The sequence below is a fragment of the Thermobia domestica genome, chromosome 4 (genome assembly GCF_964235325.1).
Source record: "Thermobia domestica chromosome 4, izTheDome1.hap1.1, whole genome shotgun sequence".
NCBI classification, from domain to species: domain Eukaryota; kingdom Metazoa; phylum Arthropoda; class Insecta; order Zygentoma; family Lepismatidae; genus Thermobia; species Thermobia domestica.
The window spans coordinates 265,400,858-265,423,447 of NC_137457.1; the positions used below are offsets into that span (position 1 = coordinate 265,400,858).

General features: G+C 35.7%; 1 protein-coding gene across 2 annotated transcripts in view; it reads right to left on the reverse strand.

Moving 5' to 3' along the window:
• Positions 1–5,105: 5,105 nt before the first annotated feature.
• The window catches only part of Nt5c (5' nucleotidase C), a 104,643-nt gene continuing 87,158 nt past the window's right edge, over positions 5,106–22,590 (reverse strand). For both annotated transcript variants that reach the window (XM_081755877.1, XM_081755878.1), the window contains 4 exons: positions 21,752–21,892; positions 16,016–16,167; positions 13,114–13,349; positions 5,106–5,684 (listed from right to left, as the gene is read on the reverse strand). In XM_081755877.1, the coding sequence (XP_081612003.1) occupies positions 13,145–13,349; positions 16,016–16,167; positions 21,752–21,892 (498 nt within the window). In that variant the 3' untranslated portion in view covers positions 5,106–5,684; positions 13,114–13,144. The remainder of the gene's footprint in view (positions 5,685–13,113; positions 13,350–16,015; positions 16,168–21,751; positions 21,893–22,590) is intronic.

The following is a 22,590-nucleotide window of genomic DNA, read 5'->3' on the forward strand; positions in this document are numbered from 1 at the left end:
AGCTTCGTAATATTGTTTGCCTGAGGAGAATGAAAACCGAGAAAGCTGTTCAAATTCTTTCAAGCAAATGCATCCAAGGTACAGTCCGCAGAAAAAAAAAAAAAAAAAAAAAAAAACTGCAATATAAGCATGTAAGTTTATTCTGAAACAACGAAGTCTTTTGCTCCAAAATAAGTGTTCAAGGTAGGACGCTGAGGTTTCTCTGGAGTGATTCGTGCCACTTAGATATTATGTTCATTCCCTACGCTGTTAGGCGTAGTTTCACAATAAACTTACACGATCATGTTGCAGGTTTTTTTTTTGCTGCGGACTGTACATGAAAGAGGTGAGTGCATTGTCCCATATATCTCCAAAGTTCACTTAATACGTATTAGAAGAAAAAATATAAAATTTTTAATTTAATCTGAAATGTTTCAGCCCTGTACGCTACATTTTACAAGAATGTGAAACGAACAATCAATAAACCCATCAAACGAACTGATCTACGCTTAAGAAACGTACGTTCAACGCCACAGAAACAAACCCTCATCAATGGTTCCTATCTTACTAATTTATTCGAGTTAGGATTATACAATTATCCACCTGTATCAGATTTTACTTTCAATTATTTTCTTATCTCCTTGTTAGCCTACTGAAAGGTCTCTTTCCTTACGGCTTTCCAGTCAATAATCAACACGCCTTGCGTGTATGGCGTGTATGTCCCATACAAACCACACTCAGTTCAATTTACAAGTCTCGAAGTAATTATTCACGCACTTCAAATTCTTCTACACGGCCATTTATCTTCGGCAACTCTCTTTCACGTTACATCCCAGTTCTTCTTGATTTCGTCAGACCATCCTGTATGAGGAAGTTTCCTAAATTCGCTTCTTGTCTCTCGGTATCAAAAAACTGCTTTTTACCATTGATTATCATTTCTTTTTGCAGTGTATCCAGCTTACCCCCAGTTCAAGGCCTTATTTTTATGTAATATCCGTCATTCTTGTCATTTTTCTGATTCGTGTGAGCCTTTTTCCCTATCTTTGCGCGGAATTCCTAACATAGATCTCTGAATACTCAGCTGTATAGTCTGCAAGCGGCGAAAGTCTGATTTTGTTAGAGCTCACGTATCTGTCAAAAGAGAGAATATATTCACAAAAAAATTTATGCTTTAAACATATTGGCATTTGACTTTTCAATATGAAGCTGTTCCTGCCAAATGCACTCCAGGATAATATGTCGGATATGTTGATGGTGGTCTTCTGTGGTGGATATCTTCTGTCCCAGATAGACGTAGGTATTCACTTTTTCTAATTCCGCATTTTCGACTTCAATCCTTGACTTCCTTGTGAAGTTGTTGAACATTACCTCAGTCTTTTCCATATTAATTTTCAACCCCACTTATGACTTCAATGAATAACAAGAAAACTGTTTTTCATTACAACGAAAACATTACATTACACTCAAGAAAACGAGTTTACAATTTAATACCAATGTTTCTACGTAAACTTTCCATTTTATTATCGTTCCTAAGACTTGAAAATATTTGTACAAGTATAAAATGCGTGCACATTGTCGATGAGATTGTTACACCAGGATAATGCTCTGAGGTGATCTTGAAGATGATCTATCACATCTTTCCTTGGTTATGATTCCACTCTGAACACATTAAGAAAGCAACTCAAGCGACTTTATTTGGCATCTGTCGATTGAAGCAGATTAATTTCATATTTGTCAATATTCTTCATTCTATTACTACGAACGTTGTCCTGATGTCCATCAACTTGATCGGAAATTTGTGTCCTTGCTCACTACCGCCACAATTCAGCGAGGTGACGGGGTAGCATCTCGTATGTTGCTTCACTCATATTCTTACCAACAACAAATGTATGGTAAGTCGCCTGTTGCGAGAACACTTAAAACTTCTGCAGTACTTAACAGTTTGAGCAGCACTGACGGAGACAACTTTCGTAAAACTGATATGAGTACGGAATTGTAGCATACAAAACTCATGTTAATTATCATTACATTAAGTCACCGACCCTACAGCTTCAAGAACCTTCAGGTTCACCGCCACAGAAAGAAACGATCACCATCGAATTTTATACCCTGCGCTAATTCAATTAAATTCCTATCACCTCTCAAATTTTCATTACCCTAGAAAAAAAAATGCTCGAGGGTAAAGGTGCTTAGTATGCTCTCCTCTGGTCACATGCACACATCCACACGGAAGTCCAATATTATCCACATACGTCGGAGCTTATCGCGTAAGTATTGCTAGGACAGCTAAATGCATCTGGAAATGATATGGCTTCATATCCAAGAGTTTCCGCAGGACTTTCTACTCTATCCGTTGTGGTATACCAGGCTCTCTGCCCGCTTTTACAGTCGATTTTCTGGGACTTTGTTAACGCGCTCAACGGTTTTGTCGAGAACATAAGCGTCTTGTGGACTTTTTCTTACAGAGACATCCATTTGTTATAAATTTGGAATACCACTCACGTAGCCTACTGCCTTTTCACTTAGTACTTCCTTGACATCGTATACGGAAATGTCTTTGAACAGTGATTACTGGTCTTGTATCGAACTCAAGGATGCAACATACACGCTCTCCTCCTGTCACCGACATTTTTCAAGGGTATCAAACTGGTGTACTCAAAACATTTGAAAAGAAATGAGGAGAAAATTGGCGAGTTTTTCTTTTTATGATATATGTTTCAATACACCACACATTACACTTTAAACAACATGCAAACGAAATCAGGGACATTATTTACGCTAACAACTTAAATATAAAGATTTTTGAACTTAATTCTGTAATAAATATTCTCAAACAGTTTTAAATATATATAAAGACTATAAATATTAATCAGAAAATTTGTAGCTTAGCTACCTACCATTCAGGCCTTCACAAGTCCTGATATATTAGAATCATTATCATAAATTTCATTATCATAGATATCTAGAAATATCATTATCATAGAGTTCCTGAGTATTACTTTTTCAAATCTGTTTTTAATATCAGTTTTTATTGTTTTTCATTAATCAAACTATGGTTATATATAAAACAATTGAAATCTCTCATTTCTTCTGTTACCCACTAGAAAGAGAAGAAAAGCTTCCAATATTTCGGACACACTTCCCCTCTACTTGGATACTAAGGTAAAATACAAAATAAAACTCAGAAGTAGGAACAAAGGAGAAAAAAGAATGAAATGAAATTTTTAGTTTAGCAATCCACGCTATGCTAGGCTAAGGAAAAACTCTGAGAAAACCCACGGACACGATGCCGTCCACTACAAACTTACATGCCAGAGAGCCTTCGCAAACAGAGATGATCGCACTCTCTACCACTGAGCCACCGTTTACCGTTTTATTACATATTATTTATATATATATATATATATATATATATATATATATATATATATATATATATATATATATATATATATATATATATACAGTGAAACCTCTACTAACTGACACCTCTATAAAGCGGACACCTCCCGTAACGGACATATTTTGTAATCCCCAAACACTGTAATAGGAAAAAGACATATTGGCAAACATCTCTAAAGCAGACATACACTAGTACGGACACGGACAGTCTTTTCTATCTTTTATAGGTACTATTTACATCCGTATTACGGATACTTTCTCTAGAAAGAAGTTGAAATATACTGTAAAAATATATATTTTAGTAATTCATACATGTGTCACCAAGGAAGTATTGTGACAACATTTTGCCTCCTCAACTATCTGCTCAGCAACCTAGACGAAGCGTGTCTGTTTAACAACACCCTCATATTCTTTGCTCGCATTTCACTTCCACCCAACCTGTTTTAGAATCAAAAGTGATTGACAGTTGCTCGTTGTTTGGGATGACACATGATTCTACTGTCCCGCTGGAATCTCTAACCAAGCAGGAGACAAGTTCGGTATTTTTTGCCCGCGAACACGCATATAGTATCAAAAAAGACATTACTGGACTGCAATTCACCCACAAATTAAAGCGACATACTGAGAACGTAGTAAGTAGTAATAAATATAAAGTGCACAGAATTATAACATCTTATTTGTATGTTGTGCATCGAACATCGAGTATTGGATGGCGGAGGATAATGCAGGTACACTAACATTTTGGTAGTATTCATAAATCATGATTCATACAAAAATGTTTTTTTTTTTTTTTTTTCTAATTGCATATTACCTTGTTTACTAATTTAGGTAAGAAAATATTGAAACCTCTCTAAGACACCTCTCTATAACGGACAATTTTTGATTTCCCACGGCTGTCCGCTTTAGAGAGGTTTTACTATATATTTTATATATATATATAGGATGTATCAAGAAGGACTTTACAACTTTCAAAACTCATATTGATTTATTCATTTATATTACAGACATGATTTTGATGTCATTTTGTAGCAAAATATATGAAGTTTTGACTCACGTAGTACACTAGTTCAGAAACAAGCCACTACAAGCACTAGTGGCAGTCGCAGCAAAGATGGTTGCCTCTATTGGTCCCGAGCTTGCTAGCTGTGTGTTTTTGGCTTGGAGAATCCAAGTCTGCGACAACTGTGCAACGCAATTTTCGTACAAAGCATGGTAAAGATCCTATCAGTAGGCCTACTGTTTATCAGTGGCGTAAGTGTTTTATTGAAACTGGATATTCGGTAAGACATAACAAATCTTCAGGTCGTCCCTGTATGTCTGAAGACGTTGTAGAGCAAGTGAGACTTCAGATGGGATTTGTGCAACATTACCAATGGATGTCACATTGAACCTCTTTAGGTATAAAGTAAACAACATGATGTATTTTTCTATAAAATGACAACAAAATCATGTCTGTAAGTTAAATAAATAAATCAATATGGATTTTCAATATAGTTTAATTTGAGGTTTAGTGATCCTTTCCGGCACTGAGCTTATATGAGATGTGGATAAAATACAAATATGCCGGGGTCAAACACTAATTTACCATACAAAATGGCGAGAACGCTGCTTATTAGCAGCAAGATAGTTGTTTATACAGGATCGGATCCAGGACCGACTTCTGGGGGGGGAAAACGGTGGGTTGTCATACTGCTACTTTTAAGGGCTCCAAACTTTGGGATGGGTTTTATTTATATATATAAAATAAGAAAGTTTCCTCTTCTGGAGGAGGGGGCGATCGCCCCCCTGGATCTGCCCCTGTGTTTATAGATATGATTCTTGTCCAAATGATTGTTCTTGTTCAATCCTTTTAATTTTTATTTTCAAAATTAATTTATTTCTTGGTTTTAATTTGTACTTTACCTTATTATCCTGATGAAGAAATTTTTTCTACATATATGTATAACGAGAATAAAAGGTAATGCTAGGTGTTTACCTGCTCACAAAAATACTTAAGCTAACCGTACATATATTAGATCAGATCTGTTCTCATACACGCACTATTATTTGTTCATCAAACTATGCAACCAAAAAGTGGCACTACTTCAAAAAAATATCACAGTAAGAAAAATACTCTATTCCTAGCAAAATATTCTAATTACATCAATAACAATCGTTTTAATAACTTAAATTTCATATGACAAAATACAGAGATCCTACCAATAATACTACAAAAATAGCATCCTATAAATTTCTATACATAAATATTCTTCTGAAATTCCGGCAAGCTTCACAACGATCATCTAATTCTTCTGCTGCCCAAACTGCAAAGATAAAGAAAAATAGATCAGCTGAAGTCGGGGAGAAACTTTTGTGTCAATTATTCCTAAAGGCGCTTTGTTTTTGCGCCGCTTATTACACGATATTCGCCTCAATACTTTCGCAGCACTAGAGTTTTAATGATTTTTGTAGAGTTTATATTGGTAGCATTATATAATTTTCTTCAACTTACAGTAGCGACAAGCCCCATATCACAAATCTCACTATAAAGTGTCACATTAGTATACGCACAATTGTTGTAATGATTAAACTATAAGCTGTGTTTTAGTTACAAATTACTTCTATTGAAAATATGTGGTTGTCACTACAAAACACGTACTGTTACAAAGTATGCAGATTACAGGACTTTTTACAGGAAAAGGAAGGGAAATAAATAAGCTTGAGAAGAAAATTACAAGAATGCGATGTACGTGAATTGTAAATAAAGTGTGGCAACACTGTTGGGAGGGAAGTGTACGGATGATTGTATGTGAGAAGGGTTTGGAAAATGATAGTTTGCATCACTGTCAGGGAGAATAGTACCAGAAAACAGTCAAGAAAGTTAGTAAATGTGGTGTTGTGTGAAGTATCCTAAAGCAGCGTTCTTGGATACAAATACAACTAGTTTGTGACCAAACTGCACGTCAATGTTATGAAGGGTTGCAGGAAGGGCTTAGGAACAATGCGCTAACCAGCTAGACGATGGGTCAAGGCATTTCGTTCACAGTCGGCAGAAGCCAGTAAACTGGATTTGTAGTGTTCGTCTGTCTGTTGTGGAGATGTAGGTGGAGTTAGTGTGAGGTCTTCTTGAAACTGATCATTATAAGACTGTCACGGAGGTATCCGTATAAGTTGAGCTTAGTCATCAAGCTGTGTGTCTCAACTTGAACGAGAAACTGCAACAAGTACAGTAACCTAACTGTTGGCCAGGTAGTCTTGAGAGGACTTGAAGCATCCGCTATACTTATCACACGTGAGTCCCTGCTATTTTAACCTATCTCCACGGTCAGAAGGATCTCTTTTCAGGTTCCCAGACACTTCTATTGACGAACTTGGAATAGTCAGCGAAAGCAGTAACACACCAACATCTGAAGAAACTGCAACACATTGCAGAAGTAAAAGAATGAAAGAAGATAAACTACTATGTTTGGTGCTTCATTGCAATTTTGCTGAGAACTGATATGTGATTCTGCCACAAGAAGTACAAGGGTATCACTGGAGTAATGATCAAGTTTTAATTTTTACAGGAGTCTCATACGTATTTTCAAACCAAGACCCGAAATGTTGTAGTTATGTAATGATAGAGGACATGACTCAGCACATGTATTGTTGGCAATATGCAAAATTCTTCAACAGCTGAAGTCACAAGCAGAAAAGATTATTATTTCTTATGGTGCCTCTATTCATTTCAAAAATTGTTACCAACTGTTTGAATTGATGAAGTCGCTTGTGCTAATGGAGTGGGAATACAGTGCTCCTGATCAAGAAAAGGTGCTTAGCATGGTCAACGGAGCTTCCTGAAGCAGCACGCAACAAAATATAATCTTTCCAGCTTAAGGACAGTTGCAATTCAGGATGCCGAAAATTTTACAAAAGTCGTGAAGTCATACACATCAGCAGTCTTCATCCTGTGTCCAACGAGGAAGTCGAATTTCGCCAGCAGAAAACAAAAGAATGATTCAATCAAACTACCCCTGTGAAAGGAATTCAGAAGTCACATGTCTGGACTCATAGTGATGGGCGAACTTGTATTGTACAAACTCCAAAGAGCAAGAAAGAAGAAATTTCATTTGTATAACCAATATCTTAGAAATGACATGAGAATATTTAGATTTACAACCTACAAAGAAGGATGTTTACGGTCTGTGTGTATGGCTGTGGCTAATGGTTTGCAGAGGTTATAGATATCAGTTGTGAGTTAAATGAAATCGTCGTAAACTTTATGTTACCAAATGGACCGGCTGCTGGATATTTGCAAAACAGCAACACCACCACCAGCGCTCACTTCTAATTCGAGTGCTTTAAAGGTTGTGTAGTGTAAATTTCTACTGGTTCAACAGGAAGCCATTTCTCAATATCAAAAGAAGATACTGATACAGTTGAACTTATTTTTAGTTCATCGAATGGCTAATATTAATTCTAAGTAGGGTGCACAGAAGTGGTATGTTTTGCGAACCTGTAATATGTTTTGGAACCTGCACATATATTTCGTAACCTTTAATATGTTTGAAAGCTATGTCTGTTACTCATCCTAATGCAGAATTAAAATGCAATGTCAAATAAGACTAGATTTTGATTTCATGAGACCAATACGTGAATGTGGTAACAGAAGCTGGTTTAATGTATGGCAAACTTTTCAATTGTTTAACTCAAAAGTGCAAGTTCTCCTTTTCAGGGTAAGTAGTACTGTATAGTACTGATCAACAGCAGTCACAGAATTTAATTTTTTCAATTTGGCATTTTTAACTCTATATACAGGGTGCGGAGCGGAAAAAGTCCCGGAACGGTTCAATATCTTGCGAAATATAGAGATCAGCAAAACAAAAATATCATGTGTTAAATAGTTTTGAAAAAGCTATCCAATGATACCAAACGGAACCCCCTATCCCCACCCCCTTCAGGGGTACGGGGGTAATTTTAAAATTTTAAGTGGGAATCCCTTGTTTTTAATCATGAATTTTAAAAATAACAGTAGATTATCTTAGATTTACACACTATGACAAAATTATATTAATCATATCATGTCAATTATTATTTATATCTTCGCTTTGGTCCACACAGTCTCGGGTTCGATTTCCCCTGGGAAAGAACCAAATAATTTGATCCCGTTATGATGGTTCGGCTTCCACCTTAAATATAAATCCATGTCTCAGATAATCTCGTTGCTGAAAGGACTGCGAAACTTAAATAAACAAACAAATCATTACTTCCTCGAACATAACTATAATGAATATACAGAGTGTAACTTAATTAATATAACAAACGTCGGGAGGTGACTCCTGGCACCGAGATAAGCAATAATGGTTCTATGGACATATAGCATATTGGGCATATTGGTAGTGTTAGCGAGGGCCGAAAGCATGGGAACAGTAAGTTCGAAGCGGTAGATATCGAAAACCAATAAGTTTAGGGATGGCGGTCTAGAAGAGCTAGCGATGGTGCTGGTGTTCAATACGTAGTTGCTCGGTTCACACACGCAGGTGGTGCGTGTGTTCAAGATGTTATAGTACAGAAGTATGGTCATTGTGCTGCAAGTATTGAACAGAACAAATGGCTGTGCTCAACTAAAACATGGTGTGTTATTCAAACCGCGAACAGACTGACATCTATTTATGTACGATCAGAGCTTCGCTGCCTGTGTCGTAAGTACTACTGCCTAAAGCATAAAATTTGAGGACAGCTGAATCGAGATAAGAGAATTACTGCAAATCATATGTCTATTTACATCTTTACAACTGAGACAGACAGACACAAAAAAAGACAACTTAACAGAGATTGCATAGTATAAACGAAAGTGTGGAAGCTGAGGCAAAGGGTAATTTTGTTTGAAAGATAAAGACATAGAGGACCTTATGCAGAGTCGTTCTGCTTCGTGATTAGTGTCATACTAAAGAGTTTCACTAACATATGTTTCCTGCAGTAGTCAGGCCTTTAGTATGACGCTAATCTTACGTCAAAAACACTATGCGTAAGGCCCAGAGGGTCTATGTAGTGGCAAAATTTGAAATGACATTTTTACGCACGTGAGGGACACGGGGCATAATATTAATTGGTGCGAAATTGAAGCGTTAGAACTGGAACAAAGGGCGTTAATAAGGAAGTGAAAAGAAGCCAAATTTATTAAAAAAAAGAAGAAAACTTTGTTATGAATTGGAGTACAGGACTTAAAATTGACTTACAATGGGGTAAGTTATTGGAAAAACTTTTGTAACTTAATTTTTTACCGGACCAGGGAGGGAAAGGGATTTATGGTATTTAGTTTCATTGTTAACAACTTCTATTATCCGTCCGTTCTGACCAGCCAATCAGCGTTCAGAACTAGGAAACTCCCGTTTGTTTGTTAGTGTGATGAAGCCAATATGTTTAGTTAGTTGGCGAAACTGTTACACATTTATTACTTTTAAATAAACGTCGCTTTGCTCGGCAATTTGTATTTCTAGCTGAAGGTGTGCAAATTAAAAGTTTATATTCTTAAAAAAAGGTAGTTTTATCAATAAAAGTTGAGATCTGTATACAATTAAAAATTGTTAAAAATAAAAAAAAAAGGATTTCATTTTTTTTAAAAAAATAAAGAAAAGACCTCCTCACATTTTCTTTGATATATAAACCGTAGCGTTTAGATTTTACTTCATAATATGTCTGACGAAGACAATGATACATTGCCGAAACTATAACACTTGTATTTATTAAAAGTTTTTTTGCTTTGGTCAGACGTTATTTTTAATTATGGAGATCAACACTGAAACCGGAAGTAGTAGTAAATTTATACCACTTATAGTTTTAGTAGATACACAAAGGTAGAGATGGTACCTTACTTTCAGACGCTGAATTGATGCCAGAAAATGCTTCTTGTTATCTCTTACTATTTCTGCTCTATAGGTAGCAATTTTGAAACCGGAAGAACTAGCAAATTTTATCCACTTCCGGTTTTAGTGGAGAGATCAAGGTGAAGGTATTAGCTTTCACTGAGATGCCGAATCGACTTCAGAAAATCGCCTGTCGCTTCTATTACCGTTTCTGTTCCATAGCGATCAACGTTGATATTGGAAATTACTAATTTTTATCACTTCCGGTTTCAATAGAGGGTTAACCCTCGCACTACCAACGGGGGGAGGGGAGTACTTAGTACCCATCACAGTATATTTTTCGTAATTACTCTTCTAATTGTTTCTTTAAAATTGTAAAAAAAACATGTTATTGCTCAACATGTTTAACTAAAGCGTATACCTTACGATGTTACAAATTGAACGCTAGTGTGTTTCATAAGTTTGCTACTTTACTCCCCTCTTGGTAGGAGATTACAAATATCACTTCCAGATGACCGTATAATAAATAACTGTATCCCGCCTTTTCTTGGTTTGGCTGTGTTTCTAATTTGTTTCTCTTGCGAGATATATATTTAATCTTAACAGGTGGGTACAAAATACCCCCCCCCCCTGATAATCCGCGTTCCAAAAATACCTAAGTAGTGCGAAGGTTAATGTATTAGATGGAACGCATTCTTGGGACGCTGAATCGATTCCAAAAGAAACGCCAGTTCTCGATATTTCTTACCGTTCTTGCTTTGTTATCTGTCAACAGACGCACATAGCCTCAGTACTTATGCATACTTTGGAAGTCATACAAACAAACAAACAACTGTAATATTTTCCGTTGTACAAGCTTTGATTTTAGTTGACTTAAATTAGATTTAAACTACCTCGCTGCTGAAAGGGACGTTAAAATCAACTCAACTCAACTATTCACTTGGCTTCAATTAATTGGAGTGAAGTGAAAGTGATGGGCCAAGAGGAAAGAAGGTTAGTGGGAAAATGAAAAGAAGCGTGATTTTATTGGAATAGAAGGTGATAGGAGGATCATGAACTGCAATTCAGGACTTACAATTCATAAACAGTAGAATAAATTGTTAAGGAGAGTTAAAGATTGAATATGTTAACTGTACAGGTATTAAGTAAATTTTAGTATTATTTATTTATTTATTTAGTATTCATATTTAAGAGTTATTTGTAAAGGTTATTTTCTAAAATAGGTATGTATGTATATGGTGTCAACAGGGGGTGGAGGGGAGGAGAAGGGAATTAGTGAATTTTGTTTGTTTTATATTCTGGTTTTGTGATTGAAGGGGATTGGCTGAAGTAGCTTGTGGTAGCCAATCAGAATTCAGGGATTGTTTCGCTATTTCTTATATACATAATCTGTCATTACCTATGTATTTATAGTGTCTGAACGAAGGGGTCTGTGTCAAATATAAAAGTAGGAGGGGAGAAAATAGAACAAGTGAATAGTTTTCGATACCTGGGTAGTATTCTTAGTAATGACATGAAGTGCGAACGTGAAATAAAAGCAAGGATAGGAATGGCGAAAGAAGCCTTTAAAAGAAAGAAAAGTCTGTTTTGTGGGACCTTGAACAAAGAGTTGAGAAAAAGACTCATAAAATGCTTCGTGTGGAGTGTTATACTGTATGGGGCGGAAACGTGGACATTACGTAAAGGTGACGAAAATCGACTGGAAGCCTTCGAAATGTGGGTGTGGAGAAGAATGGAAAGAATTAGTTGGGTCGAGCGGAAAACGAATGAGAGACTACGCCAAGTTTAATTCATTAATTAACTTCGGCATAATACACTGGGGATCTGCTGAAAATAGTTTAAGCACTTTCCGATTGCAAAAGAAAGCGATTAGAATAATTTTTGGGTTACCCACAAAATCGTCATGTAAAAAGGTTTTCATAGAAGCAAAAATTTTAACACTCCCCAGCTTATACATCTATAAATCTATTCTTTTTACTGTGAAAAACAAGAATCTTTTTATCTTTAATAAAAATGTTCATAGCCATAATACAAGACAAGGTAGTGACATATTTGTGATGCATCAAAAATATGCTAATATAAGCAAAACCGTGTACATGAATTGTGTCAGATTGTATAATAAACTTCCTCTGTACTTGAAAAATATGACCAATGTTTCCATTCTTGGTAAGACTTTATATAATCTACTCACTGAAAAGTGCTATTACACAATTAAAGAATATTTAAATGACTCATTAACTGAAGAGTTGGAAACAGATACTTACCCGTGAGTACATGCCTGGTGTGGTAGAAACAGTTACCTAATTATGTGGTTTTGTATTTTTAGAAAGATTGCATGATGTATACTTCTGGTACTTGACAATATTGTATATGTTTTTTTTTTTTCTTTCTGACAACTGTAATGCTTACATGAGAATTTCTCATGCTTTGTAAGCTAATGAAACAGGCAAATAAATGAAATGAAATGAAAACAGAGTGTTAGAAATGGTGGGTGAGAAAAGAACACTTTTAGATATTATTAGGAAGAGGAAGAGAAACTGGTTGGGACATTGCCTAAGAAGAGATTGTATCATGAGGGACGTCCTAGAAGGTATGGTGGCGGGAAAGAGAGGGAGGGGGCGAAGGAGACTACAATTAATGAATGATATAAAAACAGAAAGATCATACGCGAAGACGAAGAAGTTAGCGGAGGACCGTGGAGCATGGAAGCTTCTCAGCTGCGGCAAGTGACCTGTCAATAAAGGCAGAATACCTATGATGATGATGATGTAGCCAAGGGGATATTTGACGAAACTGTTAGACGTTAATATTTCTTTACAATAAAGGTATTGTTTTGCTCAGCGAGTAGTTTAAATCGGATTTAAACAAACAAATAAATTCAATATTAAAAAAGTAAAAATTCACTTACCTTCAGATTCTGAGTATTTTATTTTTTTCTTTCACACAAACAATGAAATATACTCATGTGGCATAACCCCACGCCGAGGATAAAATGTATGACTAACTGAGTATCCCAAAAGGTTTGTTATGTTGGATGTATAAATATCTGCAAACTTAAAAAGCCGTCTTGAGAAGTAACTAGGGTTATGGTGAGTTCTGAAAACACTACCGAATTGCTCGTTGAAAACACGTTTTGTCTTACATCTGAAAAGACACAGTAAAAAACATTAAGAGGAAATTCAGGAAATTCGACCATTCCTTATACAGTACATCACAAAGTTTTTTTTTTTTTTTACTTACTTACTTACTTACTTACTTACAGAAGCGAAGTAAGCTTCCCAATTACGGATAAAATTAGCCCTTCACTAATTTTAGCAAATCTTTAATATAACTGTACATTACACAGGTTAGTTCCATGTACTTTTTCCTCGTTCTTATTCTAAATATCCAGTAGTACTTTTTTAAGCAAAAATTTGACTTTTATTATTATCATTATTATTATTATTTTGATTCTAAATTGTTATTTAACAAACATCTTTAATGTATAGTTTCTAAAGCTAGACAGAATTTAGGAATAATCACATGGGTTTCTAAAGATTCCTCCTCTTTCAAAAACCTGTTTAATGCTATATTACGCATTTAAGAAGCCATTTGAAATATTGAACGAGTATTTGGCATAAAGATGCCCAATATTTACAAAAAGACATTGAAGACGTTTTTCTCATGGTTACGATGGAAATGTAAATTGTTATCAAAGAAATCTCATGACGACATTTAGGCACCTTCTTGGCTTACTTAAATTATCGGAACGTGCAACCTTATTTGATCTGAAACTTCATCATAATGTTCTGATGGGCAACTCACCAATAGTAGGGGCTGTTAATCTTCATGTTCCTAACATGTCAATAAGGAACTTCAAAATCTTTAAATGTAATCCTATTCTTATTGATGTCCCAGCATATAAATATTTGACAAGTATTAACAATTATTCACATATAATTGATTTTTTTACTGCTGATTTTCTTTCTATTCAGAGACAATTCATTACCTATCATTTGTTATAATTTTGTTCTCCTTTCCTTGTATTGTTGGGTATTAATACGTTTTTATTGTCATTCTATTGTCTTCTTTGTATGATTTATTTTGGTTGTATTTTTATTCTAATTATTATTCTTTATATTAGTTAACGTATCTTTGTATTTAAATTTTCTTATGCATTATGGTCTTGATTTTATGCGTGCTTCTTTTTGTTTGTATTGTCAATCCGTATATTACTTTTTGGAAATTGTAATTGGACTCTGTACCTGTAATTTCCTGATACCAATATATATTATTATCATCACCCTAACATTTGTAATTAGGAAATCTAACAATAACGAGCTGAAAACACAATAATGTGCTAACTGCACACAGCGATTTCGACGACGACGAAGATAGTCAACTTTTCGCAAAACTCGATCAACTTTGATAGCCCATAACTCGGGAACAAAAGGTCTGCACAAGAAAATAAAATATTTCACATGCATATTAAGCCATTTAAGAAAATCTAGCTGAATGCCAATTTTGGACAAAATCGGGTAAGTTCCGTAGATTGCAAGCACACGTACGTTTACTGATTTACTATTTATATATATCAGATAGTCTAAACAGTAGTCAACCATCAGATAGGAGAGCATGAGATAGGAGGTAGTGTCCCAAATCTCAAAGTATATGAGTCGTAGCGGGTAAGGTCTAATATAATTGGACAACTGACAATCGAAGCTAATAGATATGCTAAATGTGTTGGAATTCTTATATAATTAGACGTAAGGTATTGCGCCATGAAGATGACTAAACTTTCTCCAAATCTACCGTATATTTCGATAAAACGCAAATGCTGCAGAGGCCTGTGAAGAAATTGATGGGAAAGATACGTTCTCAGAAGCAACAGTCAAAAGGTGGTTCAGTTACCTTTCGTTCTAGAAATTTCGATGGTCAAGATGCTTCTTGCAGTTACAGCAAAACTAGACGATATTCTAGCAAAAGTCAAGCAAGACCGGACTGTAAGTCATAACATCTCTAATGACCTAAACATTCATAACCAAACAAGCATTAAACCATTTGGAGAAAGATGGCTACAAAATGAAGTTCGACATTTGGGTGCTACATGTTCTGACTTAAAAATATTTATTCCATCGAATTCTATCTGCGAATCTCTACTGAAACGTAAAGAACTCGAGCTATTTCTGAAGTGGTTGGTCACAACTGACGAGAAGTGGATAACCAACGACAATAATGTGTGACAAATATAGTGGTTGAACCGAGGAGAATCTCCAGTCTATGACAAAGCTCACACTGACGCTCAGGAAGGTTACGCTGTGCGTCTGGTAGGATTGGAAGGTCATCGTGCAACACGAAGTGCTGTTTAAGATGTGTACTCCCCGTACTAGTTGAGTATGTCGGATGCTGTCGCTGTATCTAGGATACGAGTATACTAACATGTAACAGGGTAAAATTATTTTAAAACTATATGTGATAAATTGATAAATAATTGATTTTATCTCATATCAATTTTCATATAGGTGTGAATTCAATAATAATTTACAATTAAAAAGAAAAACCGCTAGATCGGGACGTGGTATCAACCTGGGTCTCCGTCTCATCCCACTACGCTGCCCAGTCTACTCTCTGAACAGCCATACTTTCTATCACTATTTAAGTCAGTATTCAATAACTCAAACCACATGGACTGTACAACAACTCTTGTTGTTCCTGGACAACCAAATATCTACTTTACAGAAAAAATATGACAGTTAAATATTAATCTACAATGTAAGCTTTACAAATCAATACTATCAGAAATAATTCTAGATACCATTAAAGAGCCTTACCTCAATTCATCACGTTCCTTAGTCCATTTAGCAATTATAGGCTTGGACTCTGAGTCATCATAGCTCTGGTAATCTTCGATTAACTGAGTAAGCATAGTCAGCCAGTTTAAATTAAATTTGAATTCTTCGGAGTTTAGGGTTTCAATCTCATGCTACAATAAACAAATAACATAAATAAACACTTCAAATACAAATAAATTCGAAAGTTAATCACTTTGTCTTGTAAATTGTTATTATAGATTATTCAGAAAATAAGCTTCAACGTCAAGATTTCATTGATAGTTGTCAGTATTGTCTACACAGAGGAAACAAAGAAAGTTTTAATGTAGATAGGATGTATATGTATTCATTACATACGAAAGAACAAAAACCATTGAAATCGTTATACCTCACAAAATTAGCGTAAATATTTTCAATATTTCTTCCTGGGTAATTAACTTCCAAACATTTTGTAGCAAAAAATTTGACATTGAAGATGATTTTTTGAACAATCTACAATAATAATTTACAACAGAAAATTAGTACCTACTGAGAATATTTATTAAATAGGTCTTCACATCTGGCTTACATTACACCCTTTAAATACATTTTTTTTTTAAGAAAAGAAAAAAATAACAATCCAGCAACTACTCTGCCATTAGAACATTGTACAGAATAAGCTTTTTAGAAAAACTCACAGAGCTGGAGCTTGAAAAACGCAAGGATTATTTAGGAATCAAAATTAGAAGCGAAAAAATAGGAATAGAAAATTTAGAAATTATTGTTCTAAACCTTACAATAAATAAATAAATAAAAATAGAAATGTACATGGAATAGAATATAAAGTCTGTACAGCAGCAATCTATACATTTCCCTCTATTTGTTACTTATCAATTACTTCAGAGCATATGGGGAATTTTGAATGGATATTACCAAAAAGAGACGAAAGTACAAGCAGTATAATTATATAGTTACTATATAATTACATACAGATCCTTATCAATTTAATGGCAACACCTATAAAAGCTAAAACTTACCAGATAATGTGTCATTGGACCACCTATTGCCCTCAGAACAGCTATGATGCGACGAGGAATTGAGTCACAGAGGTCGCGAATGGTAGTAAGGAGAATGGCGGAAATCTGCGCCGGATTCGTGTCTCCAAAACGGAACGTTGATGTTCAATTATATTCAGGTCTGAGACTTAGGTAGGTCACGGGAGGTGTTCGCCTTCATCTCGACATTTCACAAACCACGCCGCAACATCTCCAGCTATATGAATGCACGTATTAGGATTCTAAAATATGGGATAATTTCCTGAAAACAATATTTGGAGCACAAAATGCATATAATCCCTTAAAATGGCGACAGTATCACAGCGAGTCACGTGTCGAAGCGTCAGGACAGGACCCACTAAAACCCAATATATTGCAGCCAACAGCAGCACAGAGCCACCTCCATGTTTCACGCTTGGGCGAAGACACTGCGGATCATATCCTTCCTTGGAGCGTCCGCCACACACAAACGTGGATCGTGGTTTGAAACAAGATGAGCGGTGACTCATCCAACCATGTCACACGTTTCCAGTCATCAGCAGTGCGTCACCACTGGCGTAGTACTAAAGCGTTACGATCTCGTTTCTCCCGGGCAAAACCGACCTTGTACCTTATATCATTCATATAACTCGCCGACTGTGATAGTCGACACAGGCTGTGGGAGCTGCAAGAGTTCATCCGTCACTTGCAACGCAGTCACACGATGGTTCTGATGAGTGGCAATCCGCTTCAATGCTCGGCGGAACTTGCATTAGAGGTTTTCTTCCGACCATCATCTTTCTTTCCTGATGAGGTTTTGCCGCGAGCTTTGTAGGGCGTCATTACTTTGGATAGTGTTCCTCGTGATACACTGAACACACTTGCCACCTTCCTTACGTTCGCACCACATAACCAAGCACCAACAATTTTCCCTCTTTAAAAAAGAGAGGTCGCCCATTTTACACTATTACCGTCTGCTCAGCGCTAAACACTGCTGTTCTACTGCTCCTGGCGCAGTAAGGAATTTGCTTTAACACTTTACCTCCAACAGGCCAATGCTACGGTCGTTGCCTCACCATTGCGAACCCGGTAATCTGATGTGTTTGCAACATCATATGCTTTCATTAAATTGATAAGTATCCGTAGTATTGATAAGTTACTATAAAGTGAAAGCTATCTAAAGAGCGCTATTAGCAGCTAACTACTCTTTCATCTTACCCGACACAAAAATTGTAAAATATACAAGTCACATGGCAGCTAAGGTTAGAAAAACCAAACACATGAAAAAATCACATATGGAAAGAGAGAGAGAGAGAGAGAGAGAGTAATCAATACAGAACTAATATCTACTGTCTATAAGCAAGTGACTTCTATATAATCTTTCTCAATCCTGCTTGATAATACCGAATTTCATATATAAGGAAAAGTGGAACACACATATAAAATAAGTTTCCAAATAAATCCAACTATCATGGTTAATATGTCATTCTTTCCAGAATGAAACAAGATTTTAACTGATACCATGCGTATGTGTTTATAATGTACAAAAGAAAAAGATTTTGGAATAAATATGAAAATTTCCCTTCAAAAATCCCTTTTTTGAAATTTGGGGACCCCTGAAGCGATACCGGTTACAGGTGCCTAAATATAAGCTACCTTGAAAAATACTATTTTTTATATATAATGTATGTGCCAAATTTCGTTACAATACGTAGAATTACGAGGGGAAAAATATTTCCTGTTTGACAATACAAATGAGATATTTTCGGAGAATCGAATCCAGTAACAGCACTCTTACCCTTCTAATATCCCAGGAAAATATGGCAAACGGAACGAAATATAACTCTTAGCTTTAAAATATATATACATACGTACATATATGCACATAAGTTAATATTTTATTTATATTTATAATGGTTATTACAAATTTTGGTTATTATATTTTATTACTTGTATTATTGCTAATTAATATGGCCAATTTTGGTTCGGGGAATTATTCCTAACTTAGATCAGAGCCGTTCCATTATCCACTACCTATGGACCCGTCATGTCCTGGAAAAATGCCGTTCCATTATCCACTACCTATGGACCCGTCATGTCCTGGAAAAATGAAATGAAATCTTTAAGTTTAACGTCCCACGTTTATGCCGGTTAGGCTAAAGGTGACAGTGATAATGAGAAATGAATGAAATGGTGGAATGAAGAAAGTGGGAGGAAACGGGAGAACCCCGAGGAAACCCACGAACCACCTCATAGTCCACACGGTGCGAGCTGGGATCGAACCAGGGACCTGAAGCACCGGAGGTGAACGCTCTACCACTGATCCCCCCCCCGTCATGTCCTGTACTGGAAACAATCAGTAGGTGCTTCAAATGCAAAATAATGTACGTTGTACTGTGATAACATCATCACGAACCACCATCAATATATCAAACATTGCTGAAGTTTGCAACACTGCTTAAATCGTGTAATTGCGAGACTTGCAATTACAACTACTAAAAGCTATTGTTATAATGCTTTATAGAAGAGAAAGGAAACAACAATGATTTTAAATATTTTCCACAAGTACGCCATTTTCAGCAGGATAGGATAGATAGGTCTAACGCAACCTTGTGAACATATTAACTTCCGTAACTGGAATTGGATTTCAATGATACTTTGCTGATACATTAAGTGCCTTAATACCGCGGTCCAATTCGACGATGGGTGTCGTGGGTGCAAAGGGGAGCTAACCCCCTCACCATATAGACTTGGCAATTATAATGGAGCTAAAAAGGTGGAACGAATGCCACTTATAAGCTTTTGTATAACTGAACACAAACAAAAGCGGGCCTAATTGTTGAACCATGCGTAGTTTTTGAAATCTAGCATGAAACATATAAAAACATTTAAATTTTTCCGGGCTACGACCATCGTCACACACCTGCTTTCTCCGCGTTTTCAGCATGACCTAACTTTTTCTTCATGTAATATCAGTCATTATTATTATTATTATTATTGCAATAGTTCATGCACATACAGAATTATTTTGTGGCCTAAGCAGCAATTTTTAGCACTTGGCCCTTCTGAGGTATTACGCCCTAAATATGGCATCAAAATCACAAACTTCAACTTTCGGTCCCCCTTAAATCTACGATGCCAGTAGTATCATAGCTGTAGATATTTCTACAGGTTGTTTACATGCAATAGTGTTCAGCATAAAACTTACGAAGCCCCCATTTTATTCCATTTCAAATTACAGCCTCTTTAAAAGTGTAATTTTCCGTACTTTTTCTAGTGATTTCATGTATTGGTTTGCAATCCTGCATATTTATTTAGAAGCAAGAGTATATGTTTTCCGTGTACCTCAGTCTCTCCTCTAAACATTCGTTTTTGTTTGGAGTTCGTCTGATACGTACATCCTGAGCAACTGTAGTTTTCGTAAACGCTTGCAAATGCAAAAAATGGCATTCCACCGACATCAAAGATGACCGCCAATCAGGAACACTTGTACAGTACGCAGCAAAAAACCTGCAACATGATCATGTAAGTTTATTTGAAACTACGCCTAACAGCGCAGGGAATCAACATAACGTCTAAGTGGTACAAATCACATCAGTTGAAACCTCGGCGTCCTCCCCTGCACACTTATTTTGGAGCAAAAGACTTCGTCGTTTCACAATAAACTTACATGCTCATGTTGTAGGTTTTTTTGCTGCGGACTGTACATACAACAACGTAAATGATGTTTTTGATTTTCTCATACACAAGGTTCATCACACTTCAATTTATATAATTTTCGGAGATGGTCGAGCAACCATTTTCCCAATCTTTGGACCACTTCAGATGGATTGACCGTTTGCCTTGCGCTTGAAAACTGCTATTTTCCAGTTAAACCTAACGTAAACTTGTCTGCAGATTTTTTAAAAGATAAAAATTTAAATTGATTATGAGCAAGTAAATAAAATGCTATGTTCTAGTTAAATATAACAAATCAGAATATTAAAGGCATACTAATATATACCTACATTTCAAATTATAAACCAAAAACCATACAAAAAATAAAAAGAACCTACTAGATATTCACTAAGTACTTCTCACTTCCACTGCACAAAATCACTTAGAACATACTAACTTCATAAATCTCCCACTGAAACTGACGCATGAAAGTAGACAGTGTCAAAGGTGGGGTACAGTGTGCGCCTAGCAGGCCCGGCAGGATGACTCACTGGATATCGTTCCCATTCCTATAAGCCTATTAATACGTATTTCATTTTAAAGCTAATAAAACAAGCTAAAAGTTTTATTTGAAACATTTTGTTGCAGCGTTATCAGGTTTTTAGTAATAATAATAAAAATGTTGAACATTATATTGAAAAATCTACTTTTTCAGTAATTTATTTCAATAGCGCCATATATACTTACTTTAGCTAAAAACACATTAAGGACATAATTTAAAGAACGTAACTTTAGAAAATCATACTGATACGAGCTGGCGTAATCAAGTTATTGACATTTCAATGTAAATATGCAAATTTGCATGGTTAGGGCCGTGGGAAGGAAAGCAAAACGGGGAGGGTTGGAGACTTTTGAGGAAATACTCCCCTTACGATGTTGTAATAACTGGCAAGGTTTCACCTTTTCACTAATTAATCCCGACAAAACCCTTTATTTTTCCCCTTTATTGACTGGACTATTAGCTGCACTGTACAAATTGAAAGGGGAAGAAACTGATATTACTTACACCTAGTTCCCTAATAATTGCTCCTGTCCTCCACCCATGTTCCAAAGTAACATCCGCAAGGTCACTGTAAGGATGATCTCCAAAATATAATACTTGTTGTCCTTTCCATCCTGTCATATCTTGCAGTTGTTTCACTGTACCCTGGAATACAAATTTCATCATTATATAACACACTTCAATATAATGGAGTTGCTACAAAAATGTAGAAAGGTTATAGTTCTGGTGTTTACAAGGGAATTCTAAAAGGAAAAAGGATTGTGTTCTTTTATAAAAGATGGTTTTCTCTACTGTGTTACGAATTTATGAGTCAATGATACTTTGGCCGATTTCACTTCCTTCATTAGACACTGTAGATAAGAAAAAAAGGGGGGTCATTAATAGAGATTAACTACTAACAACTATGTAAACAACAATTTTGAGTTTATTTCACAGTATGTTGTTCTGTAATGCTGCTTCTTTTGTGATTACTGTATTATGATATTCTAACTTCTACTCACAACATGCCCATGTTGTAATTTACTTTTGATTACTACGTTTGAATGAAAAAGTTCCCATCTATGTACTTTCCTTCTATGGACAATGAATACTTTGTAATAATTTGAACTTTATCAATGTTGTGTTTCATATCTTTTAGGTGATTTGGAAGATCTACGCCATCGGACTATTTAGCATCATGGCTATATTCTTTTAGTCTAATATGTGAGTTCCTATTCGTTATGTCTACAAAGGCACTCCACGTACTTGATAGACACTTGCCATATCCATTAGATTAGAACTTTTGAATTCTGATTATTTTTTTCCCCTCTGCTTTGGGGACACTAATGTCACGTGAAATGTTC